At 42.9% G+C, this 23,765-nt stretch overlaps 1 protein-coding gene across 1 annotated transcript in view; it reads right to left on the bottom strand.

Moving 5' to 3' along the window:
- Positions 1-4,772: 4,772 nt before the first annotated feature.
- dicer1 (dicer 1, ribonuclease type III) overlaps positions 4,773-23,765 on the bottom strand; it is a 114,298-nt gene continuing 95,305 nt past the window's right edge. The window contains exons 24-29 of the mRNA XM_055640240.1: positions 23,062-23,217; positions 17,786-18,722; positions 16,393-16,661; positions 12,537-12,699; positions 12,373-12,448; positions 4,773-8,038 (exon numbers count right to left, since the gene is read on the bottom strand). Of these exons, the coding sequence (XP_055496215.1) occupies positions 7,873-8,038; positions 12,373-12,448; positions 12,537-12,699; positions 16,393-16,661; positions 17,786-18,722; positions 23,062-23,217 (1,767 nt within the window). The 3' untranslated portion in view covers positions 4,773-7,872. The remainder of the gene's footprint in view (positions 8,039-12,372; positions 12,449-12,536; positions 12,700-16,392; positions 16,662-17,785; positions 18,723-23,061; positions 23,218-23,765) is intronic.

The following is a 23,765-nucleotide window of genomic DNA, read 5'->3' on the forward strand; positions in this document are numbered from 1 at the left end:
TGGAAACGTGCCCTTTGGCCCAACTTGTCTATCCTGACCAAGATGCCCCATCTACCCCATACCTCCTGTCCACGTTTGGCCAGTATGCCTCTAAACCTTTCTTATCCATGTACCTGTTCAAATGTCTTTTACACATTGTTGTAGTACAGGTACAAGCCTCAACTCTATCCCCTCTATATCGACTATATATATATATATTTAACACACACACAACCCTCTATAATTATCCATATACCTACCATTCTCTGCGTGCAAAAAGTTGCCCCTCAGGTTCTTATTAACCCCCCCCCCCCTTCACCTTAAATCTACAGTATATATGCTTGTTCTCAATTCCCACCCTGATTCAACATTTAACCCCTCTAATTCTCTCACAATCTTGGACACATCTATAAGATCACCCCTCATCCTCCTGCGCTCTAAGGAATAAAGTCCTAGCCTGCTCAACCTCTCCCTTTAGCTCAGGCCCTCAAGTCCTGGCATCATCCCCGTAAATCCTCTCTGCACCTTTTCCACCTTAAACCAATGACCTCTGGTTCTCGATTCCAACCTGCACATGCCGACCATTGTAGGGTTTGTAGGATTCTACTTTGGGCCTTTTTTTGTAAGCCAGTATCTGCAATTCCTTGGCTGTTTCCAAAACGAAGGCAAGGCTTACCTTGTTGATTTCTGCGTTAAGGGCTTGTCCCACTTTCACGACCTCTGCCGAGTTTGCCCTCGACTCATACCAGAAATTGGGACAGGCCCTTTAGTCAGCAGTCAATTTTTGGGTTAATGGCATCTCAACCCAGGTGTACATACATGCTCTATTGACATATCCCATACCAATTACCCAGCAAATGCCATCATTGTCAGGTATCTTTCCCAGATGCGTGATCATTCGTAAGGGCGGCACGGTGGGGCAACGGTAGTTGCTGCCTTACCACGCCAGGGACCCGGGTTCCTTCCCTGACTACGGATGCTGTCTGTACAGAGTTTGTACATTCTCCTGACCTGCGTGGGTTTTCTCCAAGATCTTCGGTTTCCTACCACACTCCAAGGAGGTACAAATTTGTTGGTTCATTGACTTGGTATAAAAGTAAAATTGACCCTAGTGTGTGTGGGATGGTGTTAAGTGTGTGGGGATCGCTGGTCGGTGGGCCGAAAGGCCTGTTTCCGCACTGTATCACTAAACGAGACTAGAAACTACATCGACAGATATGCCGTATAACAAGGTAATTCATCATCTTTGCAGTTTTCTTATGCAATGTTAAAATCTTTGGACTTTAGAGATACAGGATGGTTCAGTTGCCTGATAACGGCTGGGAAGAAATTGTCCCTGAATCTGGAGGTGTGTGTGCATTTTCACACTTCTGTACCTCTTGCCTGATGGAAGAGGGGAGAAGAGGGAGTGACTGGGGTGAGAGTGGTCCTTGATCATGCTGCTGGCCTGGCCTGGCCTTGAGATATCGATGGAGTCAATGGAAGGTAGGTTGGTTAAATCAACATCCTGTTTTCCCTTTCAAATCTCCTGGTTCAGTTCTAAAGAGAGCAACATCCACCCATCTTCCAGTCACACCCCCTCACCTGTGGGTGGTGGGTACCTGGAACGTGCTGCCAGGGGTGGTGGTGGAGGCAGATACGATAGTGGTGTCTAGGAGATCTGATAGAAGATGATTGCCTTGCTGAGGCAGCAGGAATAGCACCCTATTTGCTATGACTGTCTTATATATTGCCATATATGCCATCACGGGCAGTCTCCTATCCTCTACATAAGACGCTGCCTGATGAAGGTAGCATCCATCACCAATGATCCCCACCATTTAGATGGTAGACAAAGCTGGAGAAACTGAGTGGGTGAGGCAGCATCTATGGAGAGAAGGAATAGGCGACGTTTCGGGTCGAGACTTCTTCAGACTGATATGTGTGTGTGGGGGGGGGGGGGCGAGGAAGAGAAAGGAAGAGGCAGATACAGTAGGCTTGTGGGAGAGATGGGAAGGGGAAGGGAGAAAGCAAGGTCTACCTGAAATTGGAGAACTCATAGATGCTGCCTCACCCACTAAGTTTCTCCAGCATTTTTGTCTACCTACAATAATTAGTTTCTTGATTCAACCCTAATCCTACCTCAGCCACAGAGCATTCCAGACCATTTATTCCACTATCAAGATTTTTTTTCCCTCCCAAAAGCATTTTTACTCTTTCTTTGGAGTCTTTTGTTTTACAAATATTTCTAATTGTGTATTATTTATTTCTTGCACAGATAGGGTAGACATCCAGAACCTTTCCCCCCCCAGGGTGGAAATGTCCAGCACGAGAGGTTAACCATAAGGCGAGAGAGGGTAAGTTTAATGGAGATGTGCAGAACAAGTTTTTTTTTAAACAGTGGGGAACGCAGAGCCAGGGCTGGTGGTGGAGACAGATAGGATGGCAGTGTTTAAGCTTTCAGATAGGCACATGGATAAGCAAGGAACAGAGGGATATGGATCACGTGCAGGCAGATGAGATCAGATTAATTCGGCATCATGTTCTGCACATTGTGGGCCGAAGGGCCCGTTTCCTTGCTGTACTGTTCTATGTTCCATGTTGTGCGAGTCCACCCGAGTGCCGGTGATGCTGCTGCAACCATGTTTTTCATTGTACCTGTGCCTCATCATACTTGTGCACATGACAACAAACTTGACTCAACTTGAAAGCAAGTATTATCACAGTTGGAGTTATTCACAACTGGCGATCTATATCACTCACTACCAGCTTCCAGTGACTGCGAAACTGGAAATGTATAAAGTTGCGCCTAATCTAAACTCTGGTCATTTTCATGGTTGCAAAACATAAGAATCATCACTTTGCGTTGCTAGGCTTTGTAGGCTTTGGGGCGGCACATTGGCTCAGAGGTAGAGTTGCTGCTTTACAGCACCAGAGACCCTGGTTCTATCCCGACTACAGGTGCTGTCTGTACAGAGTTTTTACGTTCTCCCTGTGACCACGTGGGTTTTCTCCGGGTGCTCCAGTTTCCTCCCACACTCCAAAGTCATGCAGGTTTGTAGGTTAGTTGATTTTGGTAAAATTGTAAATTGTCACCCGTGTGTAAGGTAGTGTTAGTGTACGGGGTGATCGCTGGTCGGTGTACACAGTGGGCTTAAGGGCTTGTTTCCGCGTTGTATCTATAAAGTCTGAAGTCTTGGCACCTCATATGTTCTCTAGTACGTCTCTGGACATTGCTCACCAATCTTTGCACGCTTTGGATAATGCAGCGCACAGCTGTATAACATTTCTGCCAGATGATCAGTGTAAAATACATGACCCAGTTTGAGGTCTAGGTCTCTGCTTAAAATAGACACCCCATATTTAGGAACTCTGACAACTGTGGCATGTAGAGAGACACTATACAGGGATGCAAGGGTGATGCCAGAACGATGAAATTATTCCACAGCAAAGACTGAACAAGGATGTGTGCTCTGTTCACCATAGTAGAAAGTAATGTGGCAACGTTATAGTTATCTTTAAGACGACAGAAGTGTTTGACAGGATAAACAAATTATACTCATTTGTGGAATCTCATGTAGATAGGGTGGTAAAGAAAGCTTTTGGTGTGCTAGCCTTTATAAATCAGAGCATTGAGTATAGAAGTTGGGATGTAATGTTAAAATTGTACAAGGCATTGGTGAGACCAATTCTGGGGTATGGTGTACAATTTTGGTCGCCTAATTATAGGAAGGATGTCAACAAAATAGAGAGAGTACAGAGGAGATTTACTAGAATGTTGCCTGGGTTTCAGCAACTAAGTTACAGAAAAAGGTTGAATAAGTTAGGTCATTATTCTTTGGAGCGCAGAAGGTTAAGGGGGGGACTTGATAGAGGTCTTTAAAATGATGAGAGGGATAGACAGAGTTGACGTGGATAAGCTTTTCCCAATGAGAGTAGGGAAGATTCAAACAAGAGGACATGACTTCATAATTAAGGGACAGAAGTTTAGGGGTAACATGAGGGGGAACTTCTTTAGTCAGAGAGTGGTAGCTGTGTGGAATGAGCTTCCAGTGGAAGTGGTGGAGGCAGGTTCGATTTTATCATTTAAAAATAAATTGGATAGTTATATGGATGGGAAAGGAATGGAGGGTTATGGTCTGAGTGCAGGTAGATGGGACTAGGATTAAATAATTGTTCGGCACGAACTTGTAGGGCCGAGTTGGCCTGTTTCCGTGCTGTAATTGTTATATGGTTATATGTTATTATATGGTTATACTTCCGTCCAAAGGGAATGGACAGACAAGAGGCCAACAAAAGAGCTTTGCCAATAAATCCAAGAGGAAATTTGGTAGCGAGTTCCAAATTGTGCCTAGAGTCGTTATGGATAATAAATCCGTTACATGCAATGGGAGAAAGTAAGAAATGCTAACAAGATTAGAGGAAGTTGGTTTGCGTGGAGCATAAATATCGACATGGGATTTGGCACGGAATAGTCTGTCTCTCAGAATTTACAGCATTAACAATGTGCTGGATAGAGGGGAACAGACTTCTGAAGAAGGGTCTTGACCCAAAACATCACCTATTTCTTTTCTCCGGAGATACTGCTGAGTTACTCCCCAGCGTTTTGTGTTTATCTTAGGCCTTTGAATAACGTTGGCGTTCCTCCGAGCTCAGACGTTCCCCTATCCTTTATCTGTTCATTGTAATCATGTATTGTCTTTCCGCTGACTGGTTAGCACGCAACAAAAGCTTTTCACTGTACCTCGTACACGTGACAGTAAAATAAAATGAAGTTCACCATTTTGATACAAGGAAAAGAGCAGACGTCAAAATAATGACCAACCAGACCATACTTTATTGTTGATATTTAAGCTACAATTACAAAAAGAAACCATTAAAAGGCGAAATTGTGATCCATAAGGTGCAGAATGCAAATCTCTGCAGCATGTTTACAGTATGAATGAGATATATTCTCTGTCCCTTACAGACTGCTGCAGTATGTGATGATGCACTTAATTTAGTTCCAATACATTTTGTATTCACTCCCATTCTCCTGCAGGTGCTTTTAAAATCACACTATTTACATTACAGCAAACGCCCGCAATACTCAAACACCTCGCAAACACGCACTTTTTCTCTTCTTAAACGTCACAGTTATCATTCTGGTACAAAATACCAACAAAAGAATAGATTGCTGCCACCACTGCTGCCGACCTGCCCTTGCAATGAGGTTAGAGTGCATTTAAAGTCATGTGTTGTACAGTGAGTGAGGGACTGCAGGAACACAGAAGATAGCAAGTTCATCACCTTTCACAAATAAAACCCTAGCATTTATTACAGCAGCAAGGCCCAAACCTAAAATAAAACAAATCTTTTTCTCATTAAGCATATTAGCATATACATTTCTCGTTTGAAATGAGGTAAAGCATGGTGCCAAGTGCAATGCTTAAATCGTGCTACATGTATACAACAGCAACGGGGGGGGGACACTGTGTTTTGTGTCTTGACAAAGACAGGGAGGAAATAAATTGCAGCATTGATTAGGACTTTAAATCAGAAGGCTGTTACAGTGGAAAAATAGGATTTCATGAAGGAATATAAATGATAGAAATAGCCCACGCTTCTCTTGATTCTTTTGAAAAGTGTGATGCACTGTTTATACTGGAAATAATCCCAAATTGGTGACATTCTGTTTGATGTCAAATCCTTTGTGACATTTCTAGTAGAGTGTGTTTCGTTTGAACGTATGATACGTGGAGATGAGTACTTGCCTTGGACTATGCCTGTACGACGGGGATATCTAAACAGGTTTTGGGGTAACAGTGTGTGGAAACAGGAACAAATCCATTTTCTGGACCATGATGCAGATTAAAATGAGCCCGCGGCAATCAATCACGTACATATGACTAGTGTTAAAAACAATGACTCATTTTTCAGTTTGTACATTAATAAAAGGTAGCTATATGTCTTCAGTTGTTAACTTTTGAGAGATTTAAAAGACTTTACTTTTGCAAGTGACAGGAACGATGCGACAGGTTGGGATGTAAAAACTGTACACGAACGCCTTTCAAGTTCATGTCTCCCGACTCACGTGAACAATAAAAGCGAGAAAGACTTGCTTTCAAACGTCTGAAGCTCGTCGCGGTGGTAAAGGTGAGTAACAACTGCAGGGGACTTGAGAGGATTTTTCTGGAGAGCATTGAGACAAAGTTCCCAAATGTAATTTTTTTTTCAAAAAGTAAAATTAAAAGAGGTATTATAGTTACAGTGCAAAAACAATTATTTAAACATTTCAAGCATAATATAAAAACATAGCACCAAAAATAACGAGAAATCAAAAACTCATGCAAATAAGAACTGAGGTATTCAAAGGGAAGAACGCCTAATTGGTTTCTACTGAAAACATAACCACGACCTTGAGCTGAGCCAAGTAGGATGCATCCTCTCTTTAAAAGCTTGAATGCTGAAGACTGATTAAACAAGATCATGTTTTAATCACAGGATTTTCTGTTCCTTGCCTGTGCCACGTAGGTTTTAACTTTTATAAAACAAAACGATGCAAACACGAACAGGGTTTCTTCACAAACACACAACTTTGGTGTAAAAGTTAGGTGCTTTTGTCCAAGCACAGAGGAAGTGCATGTGCTTCTCTGTGTGTGCTTGTTCCCGCGCGTCTGTTTGTGTGTGTGTGTGTGTGTGTGTGCGCGCGCGCTCTTGCATATACATATTGTACGCTGCATGCACTCGCGTCTGCGTGGGTTGGTGTACGTTCACCTGCGCATTTTTACTCCATCTCTTACAAATGGAAAGGTGCTGGTCAACAATAAAATAACGCTTCCGATATTTTACAAAAATATTCTGCAGCATATTTTACGAATGATATGTCTAAAGTCACCGTGTCGCCAGAGCGACGGTTTCTGTACTGCAGCACCAAATTTGAGTTGGGAAGCACCGCACTCACGTCGCCAGCACAATGCACACTTTCCCTAAAGACCACAGAGTGGAAATTCAGCTACTTCTTGCATCGAAAAGAAAATTGTCAACGCTTCAAATCTAAGTATCCGAAACCATTGGTTCTGTATTAAAATATACGTGTAACTCCATCTCGCTCTGCAATAAGTTACGCAATCGCAGCTCCGATGGAGGTCAGTCGATGGCTGCCGTCAGTTATCATATAACGTGTATTAAATGGGAATGTAAAATCAGCCATAAAAATGTATCAAAAGGTTCAAGAAAACAAAACAAGTGGGGGTTATTTTTAATTAAGGCAAAACCCTTTTGATTAAATGCAAGAGACTCATTGTGTGGCATTAAGTTGAACAAATGGTACTCACTGTAAATGCCAGTTGCTTTAAGTGAAACCTGTTCCTATTTAAATTAAGTGCAAAAACAAGGATTGGGAATGTCACCTCTAAATGTGAATGGATGACGAGGAAACAGGACAATACTGGCACACTCGCTTGCTCTCACCAGCTCATACTAGACAGTTTTACACACTGCTGCTGGACTGGCACTAGTGCACAGGTCAAGAATTTCAAGATTACTAAAAATGTGCAATCTAATAACTAATCACTTTACCAGCATAAGCTTCCTGGCTCACTAAACACCAAGCAAAAAGCTATATTAAAAAAAAATTAAGTAAACATCATAGGGAAACCTGACAACTGTTAAAATGCTTGCAAAATGAATATAAAGCACTCTTGTGATTAATCTAGCAAAATAGGGCAGGAGGAGGGAAGGATTGTGTTCGCGCAAGAGCTTACTATAGTCCACAATTAATCCTAAATTATACTACTGTAGTACAAACACTTTACACCTTCATAGAGTAACTGGCTCACGCTCGATGACCCAGTCTTGTTTTCTCGTGACCCCAGGTGAGCTTATGAAGAGGTGCGGGCTGGGCTGGGGTGTGGGAGTAGGGAGGATGACTCCTCAGCTGTTTTGCAATGGAGACTGGTTTGCCTTCAGGCTCCTTAGTGCTCTGCGAGCTGCCGCAGACTTGGCAATCCTGTAACTGCGGCCGACTCCTTTGAACTTTCCTTTGCCAACCACCTCCACGGTGACTCGGACTTTGCCATCGTACGTTCTCTCTGCGGGGCTTTAAAAGGAGACGAACTGGTTAGTAAGAAACCCATTTAAATGGGTACATTTCAGTCAAATCACAAGCAAAAATATTTGGGAAGTAGAAGCAAAGAACTGCAGATGTGTAGGAAGGAACTGCAGATGATGGTTTAAATCAAAGGTAGACACAAAATGCTGGAGTAACTCAGCGGGACAGGTAGCATCTCTGGAGAGAAGGAATGGGAGACCCTTCTTCAGTCTGAAAAATTCCTTCCCTCCAGAGATGCTGCCTGTCCCGCTGAGATATATATACACATACACACACACATAAAAACAAACAATAATAGTGCAAAAAGACAAAACCAATGGCCCCAAGTCTATGTAGTTATTTGGAGGTTGTAGTCTTTAAGACTAAGTGCTGGAGTAGGTCAAGCGGGTCAGGAGAAGATGGACAAGTGACGCTTCGGGTCAGGACCCTTTTTCAGATAAAAATATTCAATATCTTACTCTGTAATAGAATGAATATAGTGCAGCATTATGTGTCATAGTGATCGAGCGTGGAAATATGCCCTTCGGCCCAACATGTCCCATCTACACTAATCCTACCTGCCTGAGTTTGGCCCATATCCTCTGCCACAGAAGGCAGTGGAGGCCAATTCACTGGATGTTTTCAAGTGGGAGTTAGATTTAGCTCTTGGGGCTAAAGGAATCAAGGGATATGGGGAGAAAACAGGAACGGGGTACTGATTTTAGATGATCAGCCATGATCATATTGAATGGCGGTGCTGGCTCGAAGGGCTGAATGCCTACTCCTGCACCTATTTTTCTATGTTTCTATCCCTCCAAACCTGTCCGATCCATGTACCTGTCTGACTGTTTCTTAAACGTTGGGCTAATCCTTGCCTCAACTACCTCCTCTGGCAGCTTGTTCCATACAATAGACAATAGGTGCAGGAGTAGGCCATTCGAGCCAGCACCGCCATTCACTGTGATCGTGGCTGATCATCCACCACCCTTTGTGTGAAAAAGTCACCCCTCGGATTCCTATTAAATCATTTCCGCTTCACCTTAAACCTATGCCCTCTGGTCCTCGAATCACCTACTCTGGGCAAGGCTCTGTGCATCTACCGGATCTATTCCTCTCACGATTTTATCTACACAATCACCCATCATCTTACTGCGCTCTAAGGAATAGAGTCCCAGCCGACTCAACCTCTCCCTACAGCTCACACCCTCTAGTCCTGGAAACATCCTCGTAAATCTTCTCTGTAACCGTTTCAGCTTGGTCTAGCTCAAGTCTGCGGTGCTGTTCAACTATTTCTTGTTTTAAAAAAAAAAATTTGATCACAGGATATGGTTGTTTATTCGTAATGTAAATAAAACTACGTATAAGTGTTTATAAAAGGCATTTCTCAAACATGAAGTTTCCCCAGTTATTGTGATGGGATTTGAGCTTGTATTGCTGTCTTGGCCTCTGGAGACGTGTCACGCAGCTGTACAGCACGGAAACACAGCCTTCAGCCCAACTCACCAATGACCTAGTTGCCTAACCACGCTAGTCCCACTTGCCTGGGCTTGGCCCACATCCCACCAAACCTTTCACATCCATCGACCTCTCCAAATCTTCACCTCCACTGCTTCCGCTGGCAACTCGCTCCATATATACACCACCATGTGTGCGGTAAATGTGCTTCTCGTGTTCCTTTTAAACCTTTGCCCTCTCACCTTAATCCTATGCCCTCTAGTTTAGACGTCCCTGCTCCACGGAAAAGTCGGCGGCTATTCAACTAGTTTAACCAGCATAATCAGACCCACACCACCTTGACCACACATTCATTTCACCCCTGCCGTTGAGAAGGTGGTACAGGAACCTGTAAACTGTAACGTCCAGGTTCAGGGACAGCTTCTTCCCTACAACCATTCAGCTATTAAACACTGCAACCTCCAAATAAGCTCTGAACTACATAGACTATTATTGTTACTATTGCACTATAATTGTTTGTTTTTCAGCTCACAATGTCCGTGCCAAACATGATGTCAAGTTACATTAATCTGCTTTGCCTGCAAATGATCCATATTTACCCATCCCGTGCATACCCATGTGCCTATCTAAAAGCCTCTTCAATTGCGTCTTCCTTCACTACCACCCCCAACAGTGCGTTCCAGGCTCCCACCACTCTGAGTACAAAAAACTTGCCCTGCACACCTCCTTTAAACTTTACCCCTCTCACTTTAAAGCCATGTTCGCTCAGCGTTGACATTTCCACCCTGAGAAAAGGGTTCTGATTGTCTACCCTATTTATGCTTTCTATCATTTTATCTACTTCTATCAGGTCTCTGATACTCCAGAAAAAATTGTTTAAGAAGGAAATGCAGATGCTGGAAAATCGAAGGTAGACAAAAATGCTGGAGAAACTCAGCAGGTGAGGCAGCATCTATGGAGCGAAGGAAATAGGCGACGTTTTGGGTCGAGACCCTTTGCTCCAAAGATGCTGCATCACCCGCTGAGTTTTCCGGCATCTGCAGTTCCTACTTAAACAAATTTTCCTGGAGTTTCTCCAGCATTTTTGTCTACCTCCAGGAAAAATTGATCATTTGCTAGGAGAATATATTCAGACTTCTGACTAAGTAGCCCCTTCATGCTGTGAAGCTGGAGAAAATTCAAGGCTGGAAATTTGAAATAAAAACTGAAACGCAGAACTGGACTAAAGACATTGGAGAGAAGGACTGGAATGTGGCTGAAACACCACCTTGGCCTTTATTTTAAATATTCATTGCCTGGCTGTTAAGTAACTCTAACCTCAGTGGTTTATTTTTGTTTCATGAAAGATACCATTCAATTTACGCATGTAATCAGGATCACACATCAGCCCTTTGGCAAATCGGGTCTGTCCCATTAATTGTTTCCACAGGCTCTCAAGTTTCATCTCATTCCCTTACTTGTCAGCTCTTAAACAGCACATCCTATTTTAGTCAAAGGTTGCAGCAGAACATTCCACATTCTGTTCACTCTTGCCTTAAATAATATTTTTTTGCTATTTTAAAGGTGGTCACTTCTTACCATTTTTCCCACAAGTAGAATCCTTACCTTACTGGATTAATTCATATTAAAATAGGAAGAATATATATGAAGAGCAGAATCACCAACCAATTGATGGTTCATTTTCTCATTTCAAATGGGAAGCACCTTTAATTTCTTTCAACATCCCATTCCTGATGCTCAACTCAGAACCTTATCCGTTGCTTCTCATAATGGAAGAAGACCGAACAAACCACAAGTTAATATACATTATCAGCTTATATTCTTTGTATTTCAGAACTTTTTTTCCCCCCAGGGTGGAAATATCAGACTAGAGGGCATAGCTTTAAGGTTTAAGGGGGCAAAGTTTCCAGGAGATGCGCCCAAGTATTTTTATGCGGAGGATGGTGGGTGCCTGGAACGTGCTGCCAGGGGTGGTGGTGGAGGCAGATATACGATAGTGTTTAAGAGGGTTCTGGATGGGCATATGGAAATGCAGGGAATGGAGGGAATATATAGATCACGTTCAGGCGGAGGAGATTAGTTTATCTTGGCATCATATTCGGTTAAGATATTGTGGGCCGAAGAACCTGGTCCTGTGTTTTATGTTCTATGTATTCAGAGGCTGTACAGAAATGACATTAATGTCCTGTATGAATCCTGAAGCACCCTTTTTTCTAGCTATTCATATTTTTCCATTTGAGTCAAGTCCAAAACTTCCTAAGATGATGTTTTAAATGATGTTTTGAATTAGTCTGTAGTTCCAACTGTCTTTGGAGATGAAAAAGTGCGATAAAAATAAAAAAACATTGCGTAAGATTACATAATTGGGTGTTTTGTTTCCTCTTGACAGTTGTGGTCAATCAGATTCTTCGCTTAATGAAACACAAAGTGCTGGAGCAACTCAACAGGTCAGGCAGCATCTGTGGAGGGAATGGATAGGTGATATTTCTGACCCTACTTCTGACAGATGCTGCTTGACCTGCTGAGTTCATTTGCTGTAGGAGCAGAATTAGGCCATTCAGCCCATCAAGTCTATTCCGCTATTCAATCATGGCTGATCTATCTTTAACTCCCAACCTCATTCTCCTGCCTTCTCCCCATAACCCCAGACACCTGTACTAATCAAGAATCTGTCAGTCTCCACCTGAAAAATATCCATAGACATGGCGTCCACAGCCGTCTGTGGCAATGAATTCCACTTATTCTAGCACAGTGTGCTTTACTCAAGATTCCAGCATCTGCAGTTCCTTACATCACCAGACTTATCACTTAGATACTGACATGCGATACATCAGTGTCACTGTTTATTGCACAATTTCATGGCGTGCATCATCTTTCCAACTCTTTACCTAAATTTGGCAGTCTCTGGCTCCATCTCCAACAACTCACGAACAGGAGAGCGTGGTACATTCGCTGAAAACTTCTCTGAAAGGTGAAACGCAATAAGAAGCATTAGTGTCGAAGCGGAACCAACCATGACAATGACAGGAGGATGTCAACAAGAAGGGATTACCTATTAGGGGTCTCATCATGGGGTAGTACACCTGCCAAACCGTCTCCAAGGACATCCTGCTGTCCATATAGATGGCTCCAGCGAGAGATTCAAAGATATCCCCCATGGCCTTGGGAACTTCAATATCTTCTTCTTTTTCTTCATCCTCTTCAGATCTTCTTAGCTTTTAAGAAAACAAAACAAAATTATGTTAGACATTCCAGAAAGACGAGTAACTTTGTGCGTAGGAATGGGAACAATTGGCTAATGAAGAGTTTTAATTAGTCACTTATTCCCATTTAGTTGAAATGGCAAAAAAAGGTTTTGACTTGGAATTCACACTCAGAGCAAAATACAATGCTGATCGTCCAGTCAAAATCATTTCTCCTCAAGAAGACGTTGCAGGTCAGCCAAACTATTCACATTTGGACTCTTGGTTGAATGGTTGAATTTCTTTCTTGGTTCATTCAATTACAGAAGTGTTGGCAGCCTTTTGTGCCTTGGACAGCTGACCATTTCTGGTAATTGCCTATTCCTTGCCCACATGCTAATCATTGTACTTCAAAATTCAATGACATGATGGGTCAATTTCTCCCAAACTTGTTTATCGGACTTCAAATCCTCTCTGTCAAAAGATGCCTACTTCGTCGAACATTTGCAATCCACCCACCAGGGCCAACTGAAGCATCCGGTTGCTAGCCATTTTAATTCCCCTTCCTAATCCCGTATTAACATGTCTGTCCTCAGTATTTTCCACCATCAGAATGAGGCCATATGCAAAACTTGAAGAACAGCATCCCATGTTCTCCTTGGGTAGCCCACAACCGAATGGCATGAACGTTGAATTCTCCAATTTCAGGAAATCCACCCACATGATGAGGGAACTAAAGTGATGATAATGCCAGGGAACATCACATTGGTTATACTTTAATAGATGGTTATACTATTACAGATGGTTTTACTTTTTGTTTGAGATGGCCATTGTCTTTGGGTTTCTCTTTGGACCAGGGCTGTAATGAGGGCTGGAGCTGAAATCCAAACTGGCCACATTGTCAATGACAGCTTCTATTGCTTTGGTGATAATTAAGGGTAGACGTGGATAGGCACATGAACATGCAGGGAATGGAGGGATACGGATCACGTGCAGGCAGAGATTAGTTTAACTTGGCATCTTGTTCGGCATGGACACGGTGGACTGCAGGACCTGTTTATGTTATGACTGACTGGGTGGTACTTAGCCAGAACGGATTTGTTCTGCTCTTTGAGAACAGGACACACCTGGGCAACTTTCCATCTTGTCAGATCGATGCCAGTGTTGTAGCTGTATTGGAACAGCTCCACAAGAGTCGCAGCTAATTCTGGAGTGCAGTCTCCAGGACTGTAGATGAAATGAAACTGCCGGTTTCAATTTCCAGCCTGATACAAAACAAACTGGAAACTGTCCATGTTCACACCCAGCTAGGGGTGGTGAGGCAATTGGAGTCTTTTTCAATTCCATAACTGTGAGTGAACCAAAAAAGCATTACGTAATTGATTCTCTCGACAACAGACAGCTGGACCCCTGACCCTCATTCTGTCTATTTCTGAAGGGCTGCAACCCATCAAAGTTTTTGATTTTCACTGCCAGTCTCATGAACCATAAACAATCTTAATTGAAGAAAGGCCATTAAAGCAATATAATCAACAGCAGAAATGCACTAAGATGAAGATAGGCGTGAGAATGGATATGTGCAGGAAGGAACTGCAGACGCTGGTTTAAACCGAAGATGGACACAAAAAGCTGGTGTAACTCAGTGGGTCAGACAGCATCTCTGGAGAAAAGGGGTAGGTGACATTTTGGGTTGAGACCCTTCTCCAGACCCAGAATGGATATGTTAGTTCAAATTCAAGTTTATTGTGACTTAACCAATTAAGGTAGAGTGATCAGTATCCAGTGATGTGGATACAAGTTTACATCTCACCCAAGCATCTTGGAATTCCAATTTAACTAAGTAAATAAAGCTGGAATATAAGATTAGTATCTGTGGTCAGATTGCCATCACGCCCTCTGGTTTACTGCTGCACTTCAGGATATCTGTCATCCATGCCCTTTTAATGTGACCACTTTGGCAACTTCTTAAACTGCTTAATTCAAGGGAATAAGGGTGGAGAATGACATCGTGATCCCAGGAATGAATAAATATAACCATACAAATTGAGAATTACTGATTTTTGATGGGCAAAGTAGCCTACAACAAGGAAGCAGCAGTCATTAAATCATGAATTTGATCCACTCTATGGGATTAGCTTCAGAGACAATCATTCCACCAAAGAATAATCAGTAATAGATCAGTCATGATTGAATGACGGAGTAGCCTTGGTTCTGCTCCTATCACTTCTGAACTTAAGAAGTACAGCAGAGGAATCGGCCCTTTGGCCCACAATGTCCATGCTGAACATGACACCATGTTTATTTCACTCCCTCCATCAGGAAAAAGATAAAGTAGTCTGAAAACTGTGACCTTCAGATTCAGGAAAAGCTTCTTCCCAACAACCACCAGGTTCTTGAACATTACCAGCTGCAGCTACACTATGAACTGCACTTGTCTTGGCTGCACTCGGGACTTTGGATTTTTTTTGTGCACTATTATTGTGTTTTTTAAATGTATTGATTTTTTTTGTTTATTATGCTTTCTATGCGTACTGTGTTTACAGGCCTGTGTTATGCAGTTGCAATCAGAATTTCATTTTTCCCTTTCAGTACACGACAATTAAACACTCTTGACCAAGTTAAACTATAATATATAAAGATATTATCCTTATCTCTCCATTCCCTGCAACAATAAGATGCCTATCCAAAAGCCTCTTAAAAGCCACCGTCATATCTGCCTATGTAGACATAAATGCTGGAGAAACTCAGCGGGTGTGGCAGCATCTATGGTGTGAGGAAATAGGCGATGTTTCAGGGTCGAAACGTTGCTTATTTCCTTCGCTCCATAGATGCTGCCTCACCCGCTGAGTTTCTCCAGCATTTATGTCTACCTTCGATTTTCCAGCAGTTCCATCTTAATCATATCTTCCAATACCACCACCCATTGGAGGGCGCTCCATGAACCCACTGCACTCTATCACAAAACCCGCACTGCTCATCCTTCCTTTACACTTTGCCCCTCTCACCTTAAAGCTATGCCCTCTCGCCTGCGACATTTATAATTTATAATAAAGAACCAGAGTAGGATATTCCGAGTGAGTTCAACATCTCTTCACATGTTTAAAACTATTCCAAATATCCACTTTTTCCTCAGCCTGTAGGGAAACGACCAGGTCTCAATTCAGCAACATCTCACAGCAACTCTAACAGCTCAAGTCTTCATGAACAGCTCTTTCCAAACCTGTGACCATTATCACCGAGATGAGGATGACGCATAGACATGTACAACAAGTGCACGTTTCCTTCAATGTCACACCTTGCCCTGATCTGGAAATGCGGTTTTGTTCCTTGACGGTCACTTAACCAAAACACGGGAGTTTCCTACTCAACGGCACCTACAGCTCACAGCCAGCAGCGCATAAGATGCTGGCTCCACCATCACTTCCTCAAGGAAAGTTACAGATGCTTTATAAATGCAGATTTGTTAGTCATGGCCACATCCGGTAAACTTAAAAAAAAATGGCCATTTTGTGAAGGATCCCAGCCCAAAATATCCTCTGTCCATTTCCCTCCCCAGATGCTGCCTGAGCTGCTAAGTTCCTCAGCACATTGCGCTTAGCTCTTTGGCGTTGCCTTGCTATGTTTTCCTAAGTTGTGCTTTTTCTAAACAATCCTCAAAACCTTTCTCCCCAGGGGCCGCAGTTCTCAACACAGCAGTTGCAGATGACACAGAATGTAAGTACTAACCTCGGAGTCCATTCCTTGCATTTCATTCTTTTCTAACTGGAACTGAACAAAGTCGTCTATAACATGGAACAACTCGGGCGAGATGGCTTTAAAGTACTTGTGGTAGTCGTATTTCACAGCTAAAGAAGCGAAGATGGTGTTATTCACAAGAGCTGAACGCAGGTCTGTCAACACCCCAGGGGAATGCTGCCGGGGATCTTCGTAAAGGTGCTTGGTAATGAGGTAGTCCAAAATTGCATCTCCAAGGAATTCCAACCGCTGGTAACAATCTGAAAAAAAACATTTAAATGTGTTTAAATTAGAAGAAAAATAACGCAGCTGAAGAAAATCAATTAAATATCACAACACATGGGTGGAACAAAGAGGCAGCACGGTTCCACAGTTGGTAGATGTGCTGGACGCGGTGAGTGAGAGCCTATTTCTGTGCGTATGATTGTATGACAAGCTTAAAAAACGATATCAATGTCAAAACAGGTTTCTGTAGCTTGAAAGTTTGACACATTTGAAAATATTCAATCAATCACCATGCCTTAGCTCATGGTGTAGGTGAGAGAACAATTTATGATCAACTGATCTACCTTTTCCCATTGTTTATAGAGGAGGTGAGAAGTAGAGAGATTCCCATTGCAAATAAACCAAATGCCATTTAACTTTATTTACTGCTTTTAGACCTTGCCTTTGTGCATTGGGCCAGGTTTCAACATCGCCAGCCGACAACTGGCTCTAAATCCCCAAGATATGCTCAAATGAACAATGCCCTTGAACAAAACACAAGGACCGGAGTCACCAGCATCTATGAAGAGAAATAAATAGATGATATTTTGGGTCGGGACCCTTCTTCGGACTGAAGTTCCAACATCTGCAGGCCCTTGTGGCTCCACTGAACTATTCTTTAGTCAGAGGGTGGTTAATCTGTGGAATTATTTGCCACTGAAGGCTGTAGAAGCCAAGTTAGTGGATATTTTTAAGGCAACGATAGATGGATTAGTACGCACGTCAGAGGTTATGGGAAGAAGGCAGGAGAATGGGGCTAGGAGGGAGAGATAGATCAGCCATGATTGAGTGGCGAAGTAGACTTGATGGGCCGAATGGCCTAATTCTACTATTCCTTATGAACTTATGTCCTTCACTGAAGATAGATACAGAGTGCTGGAGTAACTCAGCAGGTCAGGCAGCATCTCTGGAGAACATGGATAGGTGACGTTTCACAAAGTGCTGGAATAACTCAGTGGGTTAGGCAGCATCTCTGGAGAGAAGGATAGGCAACGTTTTATTGAACCATTCATCGGACTCCTTCACTGGTTCCTTAACAACCCTGTACACCTCCACCCCAGTGCAGCGCAGTAAACGTATACAGTAATGGTAAATGAGAAGAAGTAGCAAAACTTTTTACCTGTGATTGTATTGTAGTGGTAGGAGGCATGAGTAAATGCCTGCAAAAGGTAGGCCTTGTTTTTGAATCTGTAGTTTATTTTCTTTTCAAAGTTTTCATAACCCGATATTAGGTGGCCCAGCGTTCTGTCGGCATCCGGGTGATCAAACATGCATCTTGGTGGAATCTGAAGGTGTCCATATTCCTGACCTTTGCAGGGAGATTTCAAGTGGGACAAAGAAACAATTTTAATCCCCCCTGGCTTATCGTTCAAATTAAAGGTGCCCTGCTCCTCTGGCGGCCATTTTCTCTCATCGCCCAGCTTCGCTTCTGCTGGAAGGACTTTCAACCCCAGTGAGCAGAGGAAAAGCTGGGCAGCTCTCTCACCACAGCTGGTCAGGTAACAGCCCAGTAAAGCCTCCACACAATCAGCAATGCTCTTGTCTGCTATGCATTGCTCCGTGTGCAAGTCGTAAGAGATGCTCTGCTTGCCTGTGTCAACGCCACCATTCTCTTCGGAGGGGTTCCAGAAACCCACCACAAAATCATCTTCATCTGTGGCCTTGCTGGGGTCCAGGTAGCACATGGCGTCCCACGAGCTGTAGTCAAACTCATCGCCAGAGAAGGAATGACCGTTTCCTGTGGCAGCTTTTTTCGGAGGCTTCCATTCGAAGGTTGGATCAGCAGGCGGGAAAGCAGGCAGCGAGATCTTCTTCCCAAATGCCCCAGACCCCATTAGCATATTGTCGATGAACTTTATATGCTCTTGATCGTACTCTGAGAAGTCATCATCGTATTCTGCTTCCTCCTTCTGTGCTGTCCACAACAGATCTTCAGGGAAATCGGGGTCATCATCCTCCTCTTCATCATCATCATCATCATCATCATCGTCATCATCATCATCATCTTCATCATCATCATCATAGGGATCACCATTAGCCACTTGCCCTGATTCAGCCTAAAACAAAAATAATATTGTTAGGCAGAAATGTTATTTGTTCTCTGGTAGCTATGCCATGCAGGCAGGTGGAACTAGCCTAGATGGGACATCTTGGTCGGCATGGGCTAGTTGGGCCAAAGGGCCGGTTTACGTGCTGTATGACTGTGAATCTAAGCCATACACAAGTAACACAGGGAGTGGGATGGAGGAAAGAGCAGCAGAACACGAGGTAGGGGGAAATTAAGCGGGTGAAAGATTTGCAAAGAGAATTTCCAAGCTGTGTTTATCTGCAAAAATATGCTGGCCAGAAGGGAGTTAGCGAGGCAGCATGTGAGCAATAAAATTGTATACACGTTGGATACAAGTAGATTAGGTTAGCAAAGAGCCCAAAAAATAGGCTAATGATATGGATAAGAATCAGAATTTTACAGTACAGAAGAATATTTGGTTCATCTCATTCCATTTTTGCAGGGCAAAACAGTTAGTCACATTCCATCATTCTTTCCCCACAGCCACATACAGTGCATTTAGAAAGTATTCACACCCCTTCACTTTTTCCACATTTTGCTACGTTATAGCCTTATTCTAAAATGGATTACATTCATTTCTTTAAATTATCAATCTACACACAATACCCCATAATAAGAGCGAAAACATGTTTAGAAATTTTTGCAAATTAATTAAAAATAAATAACTGAAATATCACATTTACACAAGTATTCAGAGCCTTTACTCAGTACTTTGTTGAGGCACCTTTGGCAGCGATTACAGCCTCAAGACTTCTTGGGTATGACGCTACAAGCTTGGCACACCTGTATTTGGGTAATTTCTCCCATTCTTGACTGCAGATCCTCTCAAGCTCTGTCAGGTTGGATGGGGAGCGTCGATGCACAGCTATTTTCAGGTTCCTCCAAAGATGCTCGATCGGGTTGAAGTCCGGGCTCTGGCTGGGCCACTCAAGGATATTCACAGACTTGTCACGAAGACACTCCTGCGTAGTCTTGGCTGTGTGCTCAGGGTCGTTGTCCTGTTGGAAGGTGAACCTCCGCCCCAGTCTGAGGTCCAGAATGCTCTGGAGCAGATTTGCATCAAGGATCTCTCTGTACTTTGCTCCATTCATCTTTCCCTCGATCCTGACTAGTCTCCCAGTTCCTGCCCCTGAAAAACATCCCCACAGCACGATGCTGCCACCCCCATGCATTACTGTAGGTATGATATTGGCCAGGTGATGAGCGGTGCCTGGTTTCCTCCAGACGTGACGCTTGGTATTCAGGCCAAAGAGTTCAATCTTGGTTTCATCAGACCAGAGAATGTTGTTTTTCATGCATTTTGGCAAACTCCAAGTGGGATGTCATGTGCCTTTTACTGAGGAGTGGCTTCCGTCTGGCCACTCTGCCATAAAGGCCTGTTTGGTGGAGTGCTGAAGATATAGTTGTCCTTCTGGAAGGTTCTCCCATCTTCACAGAGGAACTCTAGAGCTCTGTCAGAGCGACCATCAGGTTCTTGGTCGCCTCCTTGACCAAGGCCCTTCTCCTCTGATTGCTCAGTTTGGGCGGGCGACCAGCTCTATGAAGAGTCCTGGTGGTTCCAAAGTTCTTCCATTTAAGAATGACAGGGGCCACTGTGCTCTGCAATGCTGCAGAAATTGTTTTATACCCTTCCCCAGATCTGTGTCTCAACACAATCCTGTCTCGGAGGTCTACGGACAATTCCTTCGTCTTCATGGCTTGGTTTTTGCTCTAACATGCACTGTCAACTGTGGGACCTTATATAGACAGGTGTGTGCCTTTCCAAATCATGTCCAATTAATTTAATTTACCCGTGGTGGACTCCAATCAAGTTGTAGAAACATCTCAAGGATAATCAACGGAAACAGGATGAATCAAAGCTCAATTTTTAATGCCAAAGCAAAGGGTCGGAATACTTATGTAAAAGTAATATTTCAGTTATTTATTTTTAATTCCTTTGCAAAAATTTTGAAACGCCTGTTTTCGCTTCTTCATTCTGGAGTATTGTGTAGATTGATGATTAAAAAAAAAAGAATTTAATAAGGATATAACGTAACACAATGTGGAAAAAAGTGAAGGGGTCTGAATACTTTCTGAATGCACTGTAAATACTTCTACCTTCTGATATTTATACAATTCCCTTTAAAACCAAAAATTAATCTGCAATCACCACACTTTCAGGCCGAGCAATAAAGGTTGCAGAGCTCTAGGGACCCAGGGTTCGATTTCAATCTCTGGTGTTGTCAGTTTGGAGTTTGCACATTCATTCTGTATCTAATAGTTTCCTCTCTGTATCTAATAGATGTGCTCAAATTTCCTTCCACATTCTATAGTTGTACTGGTTGGCTAATTGGCTAAATTATGTCTTAGAATAGGTTTACTGCAAAATGAGTGAAAGGAGTGTTGATGGACATGTGATAGGGGGAATTAAAGCTACAGGGATACATGGAAATTAGAGAAGGAACAGGATTCAGGAAACTGCAGGTGCTGGAATCTGGAACAAACACACAAAGTGCTGGAGAATTCAGCAGGGCTGGCAGCATTTGGACGGGGAAATCAACGGGTGACATTTCGTGTCAGCTCGGAACTTTGGGTCTGAAGGAGGGTCCTAACCTGAAACATTGACTGTCCAATTCCCTCCACCGTTGCTGCCCGACTCTCTGAGTTCCTCCAGCACTTTGTGTTTTGCTGAGAAATGGGATTGCTCATTAGGGATGTATTATGGGCAGATTGGCCTGTTACTTTGTTACAAGTAGGTATGTTTTCCTTATGTCAGGGCGGCACAGTGGCAGATTTGCTGCCTTACAGCACCAGAGACCCGGGTCCGATCCTCACTACATGTGCTGTCTGTACGGATTTACACATTCTCCATGTGACTGGGCGGCTCTTCTCCGGGTGCTCTGGTTTCCTCCCACACTCCAAAGACATACAGGTTTGTCGGTTAATTGACTTATTTTAGTTTAGTTTAGAGATACAGCGTGGAAACAGGCCTTTCGACCCACCGAGTTTGCACCGACCAGTGATCCCCACACATTAACACTACCCTGCTCAAACCAGGAACAATTTACAGTTCTATGAATCCAATTAAGCTACAAACCTGTACATATTTGGAGTGTGGGAGGAAACCGAAGATCCCAGAGAAAATCCACGAAAGTCACAGGGAGAAAGTCAAACTCCGTAAGACAGCACCCGTAATCAGGATCGCTCCCGTGTCTCTGGCGCTGTAAGCCCACAACTCTACTGCCGCCTCCCTGTAAACTGTCCCAAAAGTGTAGGATAGCTCTAATATACGGGGTGATTGCTGGTCAGCGTGGACTCAGTGGGCCATGCTGTATCTCCACAATCTAAAGTAATGTGTAAAGTCAACCGTGTATCTTTTGACAATCGTGTTAAACCTAAGCCCGCTGCTAATGCAAAGACTCTCACTTCATTTACTCTATCCAAACTAATTAATATTTTGAACACCTGCTTCAGTACTTCTCTCAAGTTTCTCTTATCCAAGTAAACCCATCCAGATTCGCTGGTCTAACCTTTCACCCAAAACCCCTTTCATTGCATGGCAAGTGACTTAGGTAAGCGTGGGAAACTTCTATAAAATAAAGGTCAGGAGTATCTATTATGAACATCATGGGACAGTTATAATGTGAAATATATTCTACATGAATGCACGCTGTTTTTGTGGGCAGGGTATAAATTGGAACCAGCTTTGGGTGGAACTCAGATGCTGTGTAAACACCTGTAAAACGTTTTTCGGCACTGGAACAGGAGTTAAAACCAGCTGGACATGTTTTGCACCAGGGCCTATTGCTGCAATGTTTTCTCTGCACAGGGTCTTCCTCCACTTATTCCATATTAGGAGAGTGGAGTGCAGGAGGGAGCTGTCACATGAAAGAGACATGGGAATTGGGAAAAAGAAACATTTGGAAGTTCCCCCTTTTCTTTCAGATTCCTATTTGGTCAACCGATTTCTTTTCAAGAATTCTATTCTAAGGAACATTTATTTTATCTATTGGTAAGGCGACGAAAATTGCATTGTACTCGAAGCATGGTTTCACTGGAGCCTTGTACAAGCAAATGTAAACATTTCTACAATTACTAATACTTATCAACAGAAAGCTCTCAAACTTGCAGATGAAGATATTGCCAAAATGTTGCACAGCAACAACATGTTTACTGTCCATTGTGGATTCAGGCACTGGTGCAGATTCAAATAAGTTGTTTTAAAGTAAATGTGGAAAATATTACTTCATATTAACATGGATCTGGGAGGCCCCCTAACCTGGACAGATCCTTTTCTTTTTAAAGAAGTGCTTTATCCACCTCCTTTATCTAAAGTAGGTTACACTTACCATGTCTTTCATTTCGCTCTTGTCTGCAATGTATTTGTCCTGATTTACCACGTAGCCAGGAGGGAGCCAATTAACGGGTGGGTCAAATATCGAGACGACCATTCGACTAGGAAGACCTTTCTTCTTTCCAAGGCGATAGAGATTGCAGTTGCTGACCTGAGGAAATGTAGCAAAAAGATTGGTTATTAATTTTAGCCAACAAAAGCTAAAACCACCGAGAAAATTTTACACAGGAAACGGAAATACCCAGAACCATCACACAGTGGGAACTGATTTCTTTCAACTGCTTGCCTTAAAGGAATGGGGATATTATTAGTTAAGCAACTAGTCCTGCATTAAGACAGTTAAATTGACTGCAGGGCTCAAAAATTACTCTGAAGCAATTTTCTAGCAATCCACTGCAAATCATTTCAATACGTTTTGTGCAGCTTTCTATCGCCTGCTATCATTTCAGACGTCTACTATCATTTCAGTCATCAGCTGTCATTTCAGATGCCTGCTGCCATTTCAGACTTGGGCAAAATTATCACAAAACCACTTCACAGTTCTAATTTTTTTTTAAACAGTCAAGCAAACAGGACACTGAGCATCCGGTGCAGCTTTACCATTTCACAACTATATAAAATGTCAATGTTCAATTACATATCACAATATGTATTTATTGGGGTCATGAGGGTGCCCTCATCTGAGTGACCATTTGGACA

The sequence above is a fragment of the Leucoraja erinacea genome, chromosome 9, assembly GCF_028641065.1.
Source record: "Leucoraja erinacea ecotype New England chromosome 9, Leri_hhj_1, whole genome shotgun sequence".
Lineage (NCBI taxonomy): Eukaryota > Metazoa > Chordata > Chondrichthyes > Rajiformes > Rajidae > Leucoraja > Leucoraja erinaceus.